The sequence below is a fragment of the Labeo rohita genome, chromosome 19 (assembly GCF_022985175.1).
Source record: "Labeo rohita strain BAU-BD-2019 chromosome 19, IGBB_LRoh.1.0, whole genome shotgun sequence".
Lineage (NCBI taxonomy): Eukaryota > Metazoa > Chordata > Actinopteri > Cypriniformes > Cyprinidae > Labeo > Labeo rohita.
Window position 1 is genome coordinate 30,051,227 of NC_066887.1, and position 13,353 is coordinate 30,064,579.

Genomic DNA, 13,353 nt, shown 5'->3' on the forward strand with positions numbered 1-13,353 from the left:
AGTGTTTCAGTAATTCAGTATTTCAGTATTTCAATTTTACATCAAATTCTTTCATGGCCAAATTATATGAGCTATTTTATCTAATTTATTCTTTGTTTGCTTGTTTGTTTGTTTGTTTGTTTGTATATGTGAACTGATTTTTTAATTTAAATTTTGTTTTATTTAAATTCTGGTTTCATTTATTTATTTTCTGTTTTAAACATTTTAAGAAAAAATATCAGCTAAAGATGAAATTTAAATGACATGTATTTCAATATAAATTTCACATCAAATTCTTCCAAAACCTATTTATTTATTGATTGATTTATTTTAGGTATTTTGCATATATTTAAATGATATGAGTTTTTTATTTAAATTTTGTTTTATTTATTTTTGTTTTAATTTATTTATTTTCTCTATTTTAAACATTTTAAGAAAAAAATGCTAAAGACGGAATTTAAATTATATGCATTTCAATATAAACTCGATCAAATTTTTCCAAAACAGATTGATATTTTATTTATATTTAAATGATATTCAAATGAAATAGATAAAACTTTTACTTTTACTCTTAATTTTTTATTAATTTTGCTATCAAAATTGTGTATTTCAATAGGAACTCATTGTATTTCACATAAAATTCTTCCAAAGCCGAATGATCTGATCTATTTTATCTCATTTATTGTTTGTTTGTTTGTTTGTTTGTATATTAAACTGTGTGTTTTTTGTGCTTGTTTGTTTGTTTGTTTGTTTGTTTGTTTTGTTTTGGGTTTTTTTCAATTTTGGTTTCCTTTATTTATTTTCATCAGCTAAAGATAATGTAAACTGTAAAACCAAAATACTTGATCTATTTATTTATTTGTTTGTTTGCTTGTTTGTTTGTTGAAATTACATTAAAATTAAACAAAACAAAGTTGCTGGGTTTTTTTTTTTTTTACAGTATTTACTTTTGGAAACCATTGCATTAATCCATTTGTGAGTGTAAAAAAGCAATAAGAAAATGCAAACAAACAGATGAAAATGTTCTGAACAGTAGTTAATTATATGCATTTTTGGACATTGTAGGCCACAGTGGGTTTGATTCGTAACTTGGCGCTGTGTCCGGCCAATCAGGCGCCTCTGAGAGAATCTGGGACAATCCCTCGACTGGTCAACCTGCTGCTGAAAGCTCATCAGGAAACTCAGAGACATGGCTCAGGGGCCCAACAGACCTATCAGGTGCGTTTGGAGCTTTTTATACCTATGCATGGATTTTTCATATATCTTTTTTTTTCACCCTCGCATATAGGCTGAAGCTCTCAAAGGGAGGTCAAAATACAATCCAATTAGCATCAAGGTTCCAGCATTTGGCATAGACCAGGTCCCTTTAGCATTAGAGTTAATGTTTTCTTCTCACTTTCACACTTTTTTGTTCACAGGATGGCGTGCGAATGGAGGAGATCGTGGAAGGCTGTACGGGCGCTTTGCATATACTGGCCAGAGATCCCATCAACCGAGGGGAGATCGCCAGCATGCAGACCATTCCTCTGTTTGTGCAAGTACTGAACCAACTTATGGCAGTCCTGGCAGTGAAAGCGGTTCATCTGTGTGTGTTGTGATGTGTGGGTGTTGCGGGCAATGACTGCAGGGCGACTGGCTGCTGTTTGTATGTGCGTGCTTGACTGTGTTTACATATTGCGCTATCAGCGTCAGCAAAGCTACATTTAAAGCTTTCTATTAAAGCACAGTCAGGTTACTCTTTTGAGAAAGTAATTAGCTATGCTACAAGCTACTAAGAAAAATAAGAGAAAAAATACAATTCTTAAGAGGCTTTTTTGAAAGCATAACTATGAGATGATATCATTTATATTTAGAGCCACAACTTGATTAAAAAAATAAACTGTTAGTATTGTCACTAATTACATAAAAAGTGCAAGATTGTTTAGAAAGTACAGCCTTGCAGTGAAGGTATTAATAAAGCATTAGTGAAACAACAGAGCTGAGTTTTTTTTGTGTGTATAACCCCTTTCATTCTTTGATGCCCTCTTTCCTGTTAGCTTCTGTACTCATATGTGGAGAACATAAAGCGCGTGTCCGCCGGTGTTTTGTGTGAACTGGCTCTGGATAAGCAGTCTGCTGAGATGATCGATGCAGAAGGAGCATCTGCACCTCTAATGGAGCTCCTGCACTCTCCCAATGAGGGGATTGGTGAGAAAAAGTCTTAATGCCACACCTCATTATGGCAAGCTATTTTAACATTTAATGTCTAGAACGTATCTATTTTCATGTAAGTAGTACTTTTTTTTTAGCTACTAGTATATTTTCCATTACTTACTAGTACTAATTTGTTAGCTAGGTACTAGTAGTTATTATTAGATACTAGTACTTATTCATTAGATACTAGCAGTTATTATTAGATACTGAAATTTATTTATTAGATACAGTAGTTATTATTTAATCCTAGAACTTATTTATTAAATAGTACCTATTAGATAAAAACTAGTACTTATACTAGATGCTAGTACTTATGCATTAAATACTAATACCTATTAAACAGATATTAGTACTTATTATTAGATACAAGTAGTTCTTATTAGATTATCGTAATTATAAATAGATACTGGTAGTTAATATTGGATACTAGTAATTATTCATAGATACTAGTAGCTATTATTAGATACTAGTACCTAGTCATTAGGTACCCGTAGTTATTATAAGATACTAGTACTTATACTAGATACTAGTACTTAATCATTAAATACTAATACCTATTTAATAGATACTAGTACTTAAAAGATTCTAGTAATTATTACTGGATACTAGTACTTATTCATAGAAACTAGTAGCTATTATTAGATACTAGTACCTAGTCATTAGATACCAGTAGTTCTTATTAGTTACTAATATTCATACTAGATACTAGTACTTATTAATTAAATACTAAAACCTATTAAACAGATACTAGTACTTATTAGATAATAGTTCTTATACTAGATACTTGTACTTATTGATTAAATACTAATAGCTAGCAAACAGATACTTTTAGTTATTATTAGATGCTAGTAATTATTATTAGATACTAGTACTTATACTATTAAATTATACTAATAGTTATCATTGGATACTAGTACTTATTTATAGATACTAGTAGCTATTATTAGATACTAGTACCTAGTCATTAGATACCCGTAGTTATTATTAGATTCTAGTACTTATACTATTAAATTCATTCATAAATCATTGGATAATAATAGTTAATATATATATGTCATTGGGTACTAGTACCTATTTTTAGACACTAGTACTTAATTATTTAATGCGAGCAATTGGTATTAGATATGCTACCTCAACTAGTATCTACTAAATAGGAGCTGGTATCTAATAAAAAGTGATAATGTTTAATGAATAAGTATTAGTATCTACTAAATACTTACTAGTAATATTTAAAAAGATGCTAGTCACTGTTATAACAGATATGGACAGATGGTCAATGGTAAAAATTTGAAATGTGTTATTAGTAACAGTATTATAGGTACTTGTCACTATTGAAATAATTGCTAATGTCCAATAAATAACAACTAGTATCAAATGAATAAGTGTTAGTATCTTTAAAAAGTCGTAAGTACTTAAAGAATAAGTAGTAGTACTTAATGGAATAGATACTAGTCTCTCTAACTTGTGCATCCCCAGTGCTGGGACACAATGGAATAGATACTAGTAGCTAAAAAAAAAAAGAAAATAGCAATAAAATGGATACTAGTACATTTTAAGAATTAAATGTTAAAACAGCTTGCCATACCTTGTGACTAATTGCATAAGTGTCAGTCCATCTTGTTAAAGCACAGAAAAGAGCCATATGCCATTGGACAGATCATAGTTTGTACAACCATTTGAAACCGTACAAGCCTTCTCACTGATTTTGCATCACACTCCCAGTGGAAGTAAGCTGATACAGAAAACTGGCAACTCTGAGTTCTTCTGTTTACAGTATCATACCAGGAGTTTTCATAAACCGCCGATACTGACAATGACAGTCTGTGGTAGACAAACACTGTCAGACATGCAGCTTGTCGTTGCGTTGACTTTGGTGCCACGCGGCAGTATAGAAAAGAAGCAAAACACACAAGAGACCACAAGTTCGCAAGCGAAGCATCAGCTCGACACTTACTTTATCACGTAACGTGTTAAATGGCTTTTAGTCTCACAAGCTGAAATTTTCACTTTCAGGAATGCATTTGGGTAATAGTATAGCCTAATCTGGGTGAGAACAGTCTGTTTATATATAAGAAGGCCATTTGACTGACATATTTATTTTATTTTATTTAGTAATTCAGTGTTTCCTGTATTATGTAAATTCCATTATGTATAATAATAATTATAATATGTAAACAGTTATCATATAAAATATTAATAATCAAAATATCTGGTTGTAATTATTGTCTCTTCCTCAGCCACCTATGCTGCGGCCGTTCTTTTCCGCATCTCTGAGGATAAAAGTTCAGACTACAGGAAGCGCGTGTCGGTGGAGCTCACTCATTCGCTCTTCAAACATGACCCGGCAGCATGGGAAATGGTGAATATATTTATTCAGGAGTCACACAGCACTCTGGTACACTCTCAGATTAGTGCACATTATTATTAATGAGATCATTTCGAGTTATGCATGCGGTGTCAATTTTTAGCAATCGCAATGGAATAATTACATTGATATGGCATAACTGACGACAGACCTTTCAATTATTGAAAGTTAATGCAAACCCAATTGGTAATTCAACAATGAAGTGAAACAGAGTTTGCATTTGCTTTCAATAATTTAATGTTTCGGTGTCAGTTTCTTATATAGCAAACGGTTGTATTTTTCTAACTCAGTGACATTTAAATGTTCCTGTGTGTGACTTGTGTCCAGAAGGTTTGAAATACTTTGTGGGGCCATTGTATAATATTGCAAATAATTGTAAATGCAAATATCTATCTATCTATCTATCTATCTATCTATCTATCTATCTATCTATCTATCTATCTATGTCCAAATAAAAGTGAATGGTGACCACAGCAGTCGGGCAACTTAAATTTGTCAAAAGTTTTTGAACAGGAAGATTTTTAATGTCTTTTAAAGAAGTCTCTTCTGCATACCAAGCCTGCATTTATTTGGTTAAAAGTACAGAAAAATTTAATTAATACTTTTATTTAGCAAAGAAGGTTTAAATTGATCAAAAGTGATGATAAAGACATTTATAGTGTTACAAAAGATAGCTGTTTCAGATAAATGCTATTCTTCTGAACTTTCTATACATCAAAGAAACCTGAAAAAATTCTACTCATTTGTTCTCAACATAATAATAATAATACATTTTTTTGAGCAGCAAATCAAAATATTAGGATGATTTCTGAAGGATCATGTGACTGGAGTAATGATGCTAAAAATTCAGGTTTGAAATCACAGGAATAAATTACATTTTAAAATATATTAAAATAGAAAATGGTTATTTTAAATAGTAAAATATTTCAACATTTTCTGTACTTTGGATCAAAAAAAATGCAGGCTTGGTGAAAAACATTAAAAATCTTACTGTTCAGAAACGTTTGACTGGTAATGTATGTTGCATGAGTGATATGAATCGCCTTTATGATGCTTTCGTGCTTCTTTTTTGGCTTATTTGGAGCTTGATATGCCCAATCCTCATTCACTTTCATTGTATGGATATGCAGCTCAGACATTCTGTTAAAGTTTTCCTTTTGGTGTTTAAAAGAAGTCAGTAAGTCAGGTTTGAAACAACAAGAGTAAAATCTGAATTTGGTTAAACTGCTGTACACTAATCTACTGTATACAAGGCTGAATATGGTAAAGCAAACACATGACAGAGCAAGATTTTTGCTCACAAGACCTTTATTCATGAAAAATACAGTAAAAACAGCAATATTGTCAAATATTATTACCATTTCAAATACCTGTTTTCTATGTTAATATATTTTAAAATGTAATTTATTCCTGTGATGCAAAGCTGAATTTTCAGCATCATTACTCCAGTCTTCAGTGTCACATGATCCTTCAAAAATTATTCTAATATGCTGATTTGCTGCTCAAGTAACATATTTTGTTACTTCTTGTAATTTTAGTGGTATCTATGATGTTTCTGTTCGTTATGAAAGGAAATTTTAATGAATGTGTTTGCATTCTTATTTTTTCAGGCACACGCCGCCATGCCACTCGACCCTGGATATATACCAGATGGTGAGCTGAGAGCACAATCGACAGCCCAGCACATTCACGCACTATCCTTCTGCTTTAGTACGCAACACCGCCACAAATTGCCTATTTATCCGGCACATCTCGCTGCATTAGACCGAAGAGCATTAAAATAAAATGCCACATGACAAATGAGTTATGGCGTGCGTATGCGTGTGAGAGAGGGGTCAAAGACGAAAAGATAAAGAGAGACAGTCATTGAATTCACATTTATCAAGCGCAAGTGCACTTTGATTGCATTGTTGTCAGTCCGTCCCGCAAACTGACAGAATGCTGTGTTCCTCAGAGGGGGAACATTAAGTATGCGACGTGCTGTTCACTCGCTTGTCGAAATTGGAAATAAAAAACAACCCACTGAAACCATATCAACCTGTTTGATCCTGTTGTTCGAATATTTTATGAACTGATACTCTTCAGCCTTAAAATACCTGAAGGACAACCCACAATTTGTAAAAATAGAACAAAAAACAATGGAACAGAAAAATTAATCTTTAAATTATGTTACGGTAGCAATAGACTATAAACTAATTCAGAATGAGAAATAATTATTTTATGATGAATAATGAAGAGGTTTAATGGAATGATTAAATAATTAATTATAGTACTCATTAGATAAATAATAAAAAAACAGCACATCACCATATGTCTGACTTTATAAGTTTAAACTTGACATTTTCACTTCAGACTAAGAATATTTTGTTCCTGCAAGTCCAAGACAACTATAATATTTTGTCTTGTATAAAACAAACATTTTCCATGTATTGTTACAAATATGACATAAGATTTTGGAGGACGAGGGTGTTTTTCTACTTGATCCTTCAGGCGTTTCTGCTCTGGCCTCAGGGGTGTGTGTGTTTCTGTCTGGATGTTGGTGTATTAACAAGTGTGGCAATTGGATTCATTGAATTTGTTCGTCTGAAATCCCCCTCGGTCACTTACATTTCATTAACCAGCCTTTGATCAATGTCAAGGGTCCTTCATTATGTGAAACTGCTGGAAGTATTTTGCATGTTTTTATTCTTTTTTTCCCCCTGCTTGAAGTTGTAACCATCAACAAAGTGATTAATTAAGGCAATAATGCTGTGCACACTGCGTACACTGATTTTACCACGGTTAGAGGAGTTTCAGGCGCTCTGCTTTACTTCTGTACATATCATTAGTAAGAATGCATGACCTTGCAGCATAGTTTTTTATAAAAAGCAGCAAATGTGATATTCAGTGAATAAATAAATGTATTAATACTAATAACAATAATATGGTAACACTTTAGTATAGGGATCTGTTCTCACGGTTAGCTAGTTGCTTATTAGCATAATATTTAAATGTAATTTTATAGTGTAATTTATAGTATTTATATATGAAAAATTCAGATGCAGAAGCCTCTAAATCCATCTGACGTATTTCTTTAAAATGAGCATTTCTTTCTGGCTACTTTGTATAGGTTTCTATGTAAGTACTGGTACTTCTGAGGCTGGAATTTAGCGAGTTTGAAGTAAAAGTATTTGATGGATGTATACTATGTGTCATGTGAGCATTCACTCAGTATCGTTATCTCATTTTTGACCAAGATTGCTTTTAGCTGGTTTTGCATCTCTTCATATAATTATATCTCTATAATATCATATCATAGTGTAATTTTTTTTATCATATTCATATATAATTTATTAAATATGAACAATTATTATTCATATTATAATATCATATGTAATCTATAATTCACAATTTATAATAATATTAATATAATGTAATTTATTAGAAAAATGTTATCTGTAATGTATTATAATATTAATATTTTACATACTTTATACAAAATATTAATTAAATATTACGTTTTATATAATATTTCAGTTAAATTTTATAGTGTAATTTATGGTCTTTATATATATATATAATAACATTGTAGAATTCTATAGTGTAATTTATTATAATATTCATATACAATTTATGCAAATATTCATAATTATGTTTATTCATACATAGTCTGTGTACATCATTTGTAATAATTATTAATATATTATCGAATTTATACAAAATATGAATTAAATATTACATTATATATCATTTTTAAATATAATTTAATGGTGTTTATAATTATATTAATATATGTAATCTATTATTTATTACAATATGAATATTTTATATACTTTACACAAAATTTATTTTATTTTAAAATTATTTTACTGTAATTTTATAGTGTAAATTATGGTATTTATAAATAATTATTGTATAGTACAATTTCAGTGTAATTTTGAAATAATATTAATATATGCTTTATGAAAATATTAATTATTATCCATATTGTTATATTCATATATAATCTGTAATTCATAATTTACAGTAATAGTCATATATTGTAATATAATTTATTATAATATTTATATATGTAATCTGCAATTTATTATAATGTTCATATTTAAGATTTGTACAAAATCTTAATTAAATATTACATTCTATATAATGTTTCAGTTTAATTTTAATTTTATAATGTAATTTATAGTCTTAATAAATAAATAAATATATAAAGTAGAATTGTATAGTGCAATTTATTATAATATTCATATATAATTTATGCAAATATTATTATTTTTTATATTTATTCATACATAGTCTGAAATTCGTCATTTGTAACAATATTAATATAGAATTTATACAAAATATGAATTAAATATTACATTATATATTTAAATATAATTTAATGGTGTAAATATAATTTACTTTACACAAAATATTGATTACATCTTACATTCTACATAATATTTCAGTGTAATTTATAGTATTTATATATAATTATAAATATATTGTATAATTTTTTATAATGTTCATATATAATATGCAAATATTAATAATTATTATTCATACTATTATATTCATATATAATCTGTAATTCATTAATTATTATAATATTCATATATGTAATCTGCAATTTAATATAATATGTTATATTTAATTAATATGTTATATGCTTTATATACTAAACATTACATTCTGTATAATATTTCAGTTTAATTTTATAGTGTAATTTATAGTCGGCATAAATAAATATATATATAAATAAATATATTTGTAATATATATTGTAACATTCTATATAATATTTCAGTGTAATTTTATAGTGTAATTTATAATAGTTATATATAATTAGGTATATATATATATATATATATATATATATATATATATATATATATATATATATATAGGATAATTTCAGTGTAATTTATTATAATAGTTATTATATAGTAGTTATTATATATATATAATCTGTAGTTTGTAATTATATATATCAAATAAAATAAAAAAAAAATATGAATCAAAATACAAAAATAATCAAAACATTTTGTGTATGCACATAATAACATTAATTTCTCTCTCTCTGTCTTTCTTTGTAAGATCTGGATGCAGTTTACCCTCCATATGGTTACTCTGATTTGCCCATGGACGGCCTCCCACTGGACGCTGAGCTACACGAGCAATACATGCCAGAAATGACCTATGACCCTCGACAGGTGTACCCAAATCCTCTTTAACAACACTGCCAGCAGGTTAGCTTGCACTCTCTTCCCTGACATTAAATCTTGTTATGGATTAACTCAACATGATCTCGTTCTTGCGATTGTTTTTTCATTCCTGAATAAAATAAATCCCAACAAAGATATTCCTCTCAGTCTTCAGGTCAAATGAAGCGGATGATGAAGGTGAAGACTACAAACCGGTTTGTTCCCTGCGAAAAAAAAAAAGCGGCGCAGGGCCTGAACTGTGCAGTGCTCGAACGAAAGAAGAACAAAACACACGACTTGCTTTAGTTCACCACCGGTCTGTTCGTGACGTGAACTCTAAGCACTGCCTAACTCATCTTGTTATCTTGTGCTACTAACAGAGTGACAAAGCCTAAAAGTGTGGTGACGCGATAAGCATGTGATCATAACATGTACATTTTGTACTTTATATTGTTTGTCCAAAGATGTCCAGACAACTCCGTCCTAGAAAATGTAGCATAGCTAGCTAGCGGCTCAGCCACACGAGGGGTCGTTTTCCTTTGCGTTCTGTGTATTTGTGGCTCTGAGGCATTGCTACCGAGTAGAAAATGAACAAAAGCAACAACGAAACATACATCTAAAAACAGAAACTTGTTTGTATTTTCATAATCTCACTATTAGGAGACATTTGTTGATATGATGTCCTGCTTAACAGGTCAAAGGCAGGATTTCTTCTTTTGTTTTATTTTTATTGCATTTCTTTCCATTGTTTTAAGAGACAAACTGATATTCAGTTGGAAGAGAAAGATTGTGGCGTATGATTTCATGTAAAGACATTTTAGGAGGCATCTGTAAGCATTATTCACAGCTATAAGATACAAAAGTATTTGGACACAAATTCCTAATATACCAATTAAAATGCCAATCGTTTTGAAATTCAGTTCTCAATAAGCACATACAAGTGTCCAAATACAGTTGGCTCTTAGTCGGTTTATTCTCTGTAAATTAGCTGTATTTTTAATGACACTGCTATCATGCAACAACATTGTAAATCCCAAAATAAGTGTAGGATTCATACATTTACACACGTCAAAGTTGCTAAATTAAATAAGTACAATGTATGGCCACTTTTGTAGTATATTTTAGAGAAATCTAATTGGAGTGGCTATAAAATGACCTTTTGTTTTTCTTTCAGTGCTATTACTGTAATAGGAAGCATTTCATAGCATTTCATGTTTTTATGATTTTGCACAATAATCATTAGATTTGTTATTTTGATTATGCTCTACAATTATGCTATATTGCTGTTCATTAAAATTGAACACAATGTACTGCTTTACGAAGGAATGATTAGCATTATAGTGATTGTTTTTCCCACCTTGCAATTTTAACTCGCCCCTAAATAGTTCCCAGCTAGACTTTCAATACAAAACAACCTCATTATTATTACACAGGCTCTGGAACACTTCAATCTGATTGGTCAAATTATTGTACGATTACGACCGGTCGACTACATTATCCTTTACTTGTTTACTCCAGACTATTCGCTCTCTTATGCCCTCTTTATATAACATCCCTTAGACTTTAAATATTTTTTATACAGAAACTATATTGTTTTACATCATTGTACATAGATATAAATGTGCTAATCTTGTTTTGAATGACATGCTGAATTTTGTGGTCATGTGACTGATAATGATTGCCATATGCAAGGGATCTTACACATGCATCTGTGTGAAGTGTGATTGCTGATTGGTGAAATTGCAGTAATTGTCGAGCATTATTCATTAACTGTAACTATAGCGGAGAGTTTAGCTTCATAATTACAAACCTGCCTGCCATCTGTTGGTATATAAGAAACATGTATGTGCCAAAAGTAATAGTAGTTACATAAAGATAAAGACTATTCTGGTACGGTCGCCACTTATGCTCACATCTTTTACAGCAACAGTGTTAGAATCAATCATGTTGCAAGGGTAGTTCACCCAAAAATGAAATTTGTTGAATATTTATTCACCCTCAGGCCATCCAAGATGTAGAGGAGTTTGTTTCTGCACAGTAACACATTTGGAGAAATTTAGCATTGCATTACTTGCTCACCAATGGATCCTGTGTAGTGAATGGGTGCCGTCAAAATAAGAGTGCGAACAGCTGATAAAAACATCCACAACACGATTCTAATTCATCAATTAATGTCTTGTGAAGAGAAAAGCTGCATGTTTGTAAAAAAAACCCCAAATCTATTAGTAAGATGTTTCAACTTAAGTCTTTTGCTTCTGGCTACAGTTTGAGTCCATAATAATCTTGCTTTCTCCAGTGAAAAAGTCGTCTTGTCTGAATCAGGAGAGAAATATGCACAGATCAAGCACCGTTATTAAGTGAAAACAGTCCAAAGCTGTTCTAAACAAATGCTTTTGAAGGATAGTTCGCTGGACGAAGTGTTATTATGAATTATGCACTCATTTTTTGGGCCATTAGCTATAGTTTAAAGTTTAAAAAATGCCTTATTTCTTACTAACACACAGCTTTTTACTTTACAAGATGTTACGTGATGGACTGGAGTGGTGTGGATTGCTTGTTATTGTGATCAGCTGTTCGGACTCTCATTCTGACGGCACCCATTCACTGCAGATGATCCGTTGGTGAACAAGTGATGAAATGCTAATGAAACAAACTTATCTACATCTTGGATGGCCTAAGGGGGAGTAAACTTCCAGCAAATATTAATTTTTGGGTGAACTGTTCCTTTTAATCAAATATGTTGCAATTGTCTCATTGATTGGCCCCAGTTTATGCTTTTTTGGCAGCTGTAGTCTGAGAAACAGGATAATTCAGTTAGTTATACATGTGATCTTTCATGTCATGGAGAGATTTGTGATCCTTCTGCATATTCAGTGATAATTGCACTCCTGATGATGCTGTCATCTTAGAGTAAATCATTTCAACATGCCCACCTGCAAGGAAAAAAAAAAAAAGGCAAAAGCGAAAACATGCACGGAATGTCAACAGGAAGTCACAGTGAATATGCATTTTTACTGAACATTTTAGTTTGACAGTGTTTTTGTTTGTTTTCAAATAAATAAACTGAATTATATTAACCGTCTCGGCTCCTTGACTTTTATTCAAGATGAAGCAACTGCAATCATGCATTTGCTCAGACTAGATATGTATAAATGTTATATAAAGTTCTTGTGTCGTAATTATTTGAATGACTCATTGACTGATCACATCTGTGACCCTGGACCACAAAACCAGTCATAAGTAGCATGGATATATTTGTAGCCAACAATACATTTGTACGGGTCAAAATTATCGATTTTTCTTTTATGCCAAAAATCATATTATAAATCATATTATATGATATTAAGAAAGGATTGTGTTCCATGAAGATATTTTGTACATTTCCTACTGTAAATATATATAAACTTAATTTTCTATTTGTAATATGCATTGCTAAGAACTTCATTTGAACAAATTTAAAGGCAAATTTCTTAAAATTTAGATTTTTTTGCACACTTAGATTCTAGATTTTCAAACAGTTGTATCTTGGCCAAATATTGTCCTATTCTAACAGCCATATATCACTTGAAAGCTTATTTGTTCTGTTCAACTTTTAAATTTCAATAAATTGACCCTTATGACTGGTTTTGTGGTCCAGGGTTACATTTGTTAA

The 13,353-nt window shown here is 30.5% G+C and overlaps 1 protein-coding gene across 3 annotated transcripts in view; it reads left to right on the plus strand.

The window, feature by feature from the left end:
• jupb (junction plakoglobin b) overlaps nucleotides 1-12,779 on the plus strand; it is a 142,664-nt gene extending 129,885 nt beyond the window's left edge. For all 3 annotated transcript variants that reach the window (XM_051136655.1, XM_051136654.1, XM_051136656.1), the window contains exons 10-16: nucleotides 1,045-1,197; nucleotides 1,398-1,517; nucleotides 2,016-2,166; nucleotides 4,410-4,531; nucleotides 6,148-6,190; nucleotides 9,595-9,746; nucleotides 9,870-12,779. In XM_051136655.1, the coding sequence (XP_050992612.1) occupies nucleotides 1,045-1,197; nucleotides 1,398-1,517; nucleotides 2,016-2,166; nucleotides 4,410-4,531; nucleotides 6,148-6,190; nucleotides 9,595-9,731 (726 nt within the window). In that variant the 3' untranslated portion in view covers nucleotides 9,732-9,746; nucleotides 9,870-12,779. The remainder of the gene's footprint in view (nucleotides 1-1,044; nucleotides 1,198-1,397; nucleotides 1,518-2,015; nucleotides 2,167-4,409; nucleotides 4,532-6,147; nucleotides 6,191-9,594; nucleotides 9,747-9,869) is intronic.
• Nucleotides 12,780-13,353: the final 574 nt, after the last annotated feature.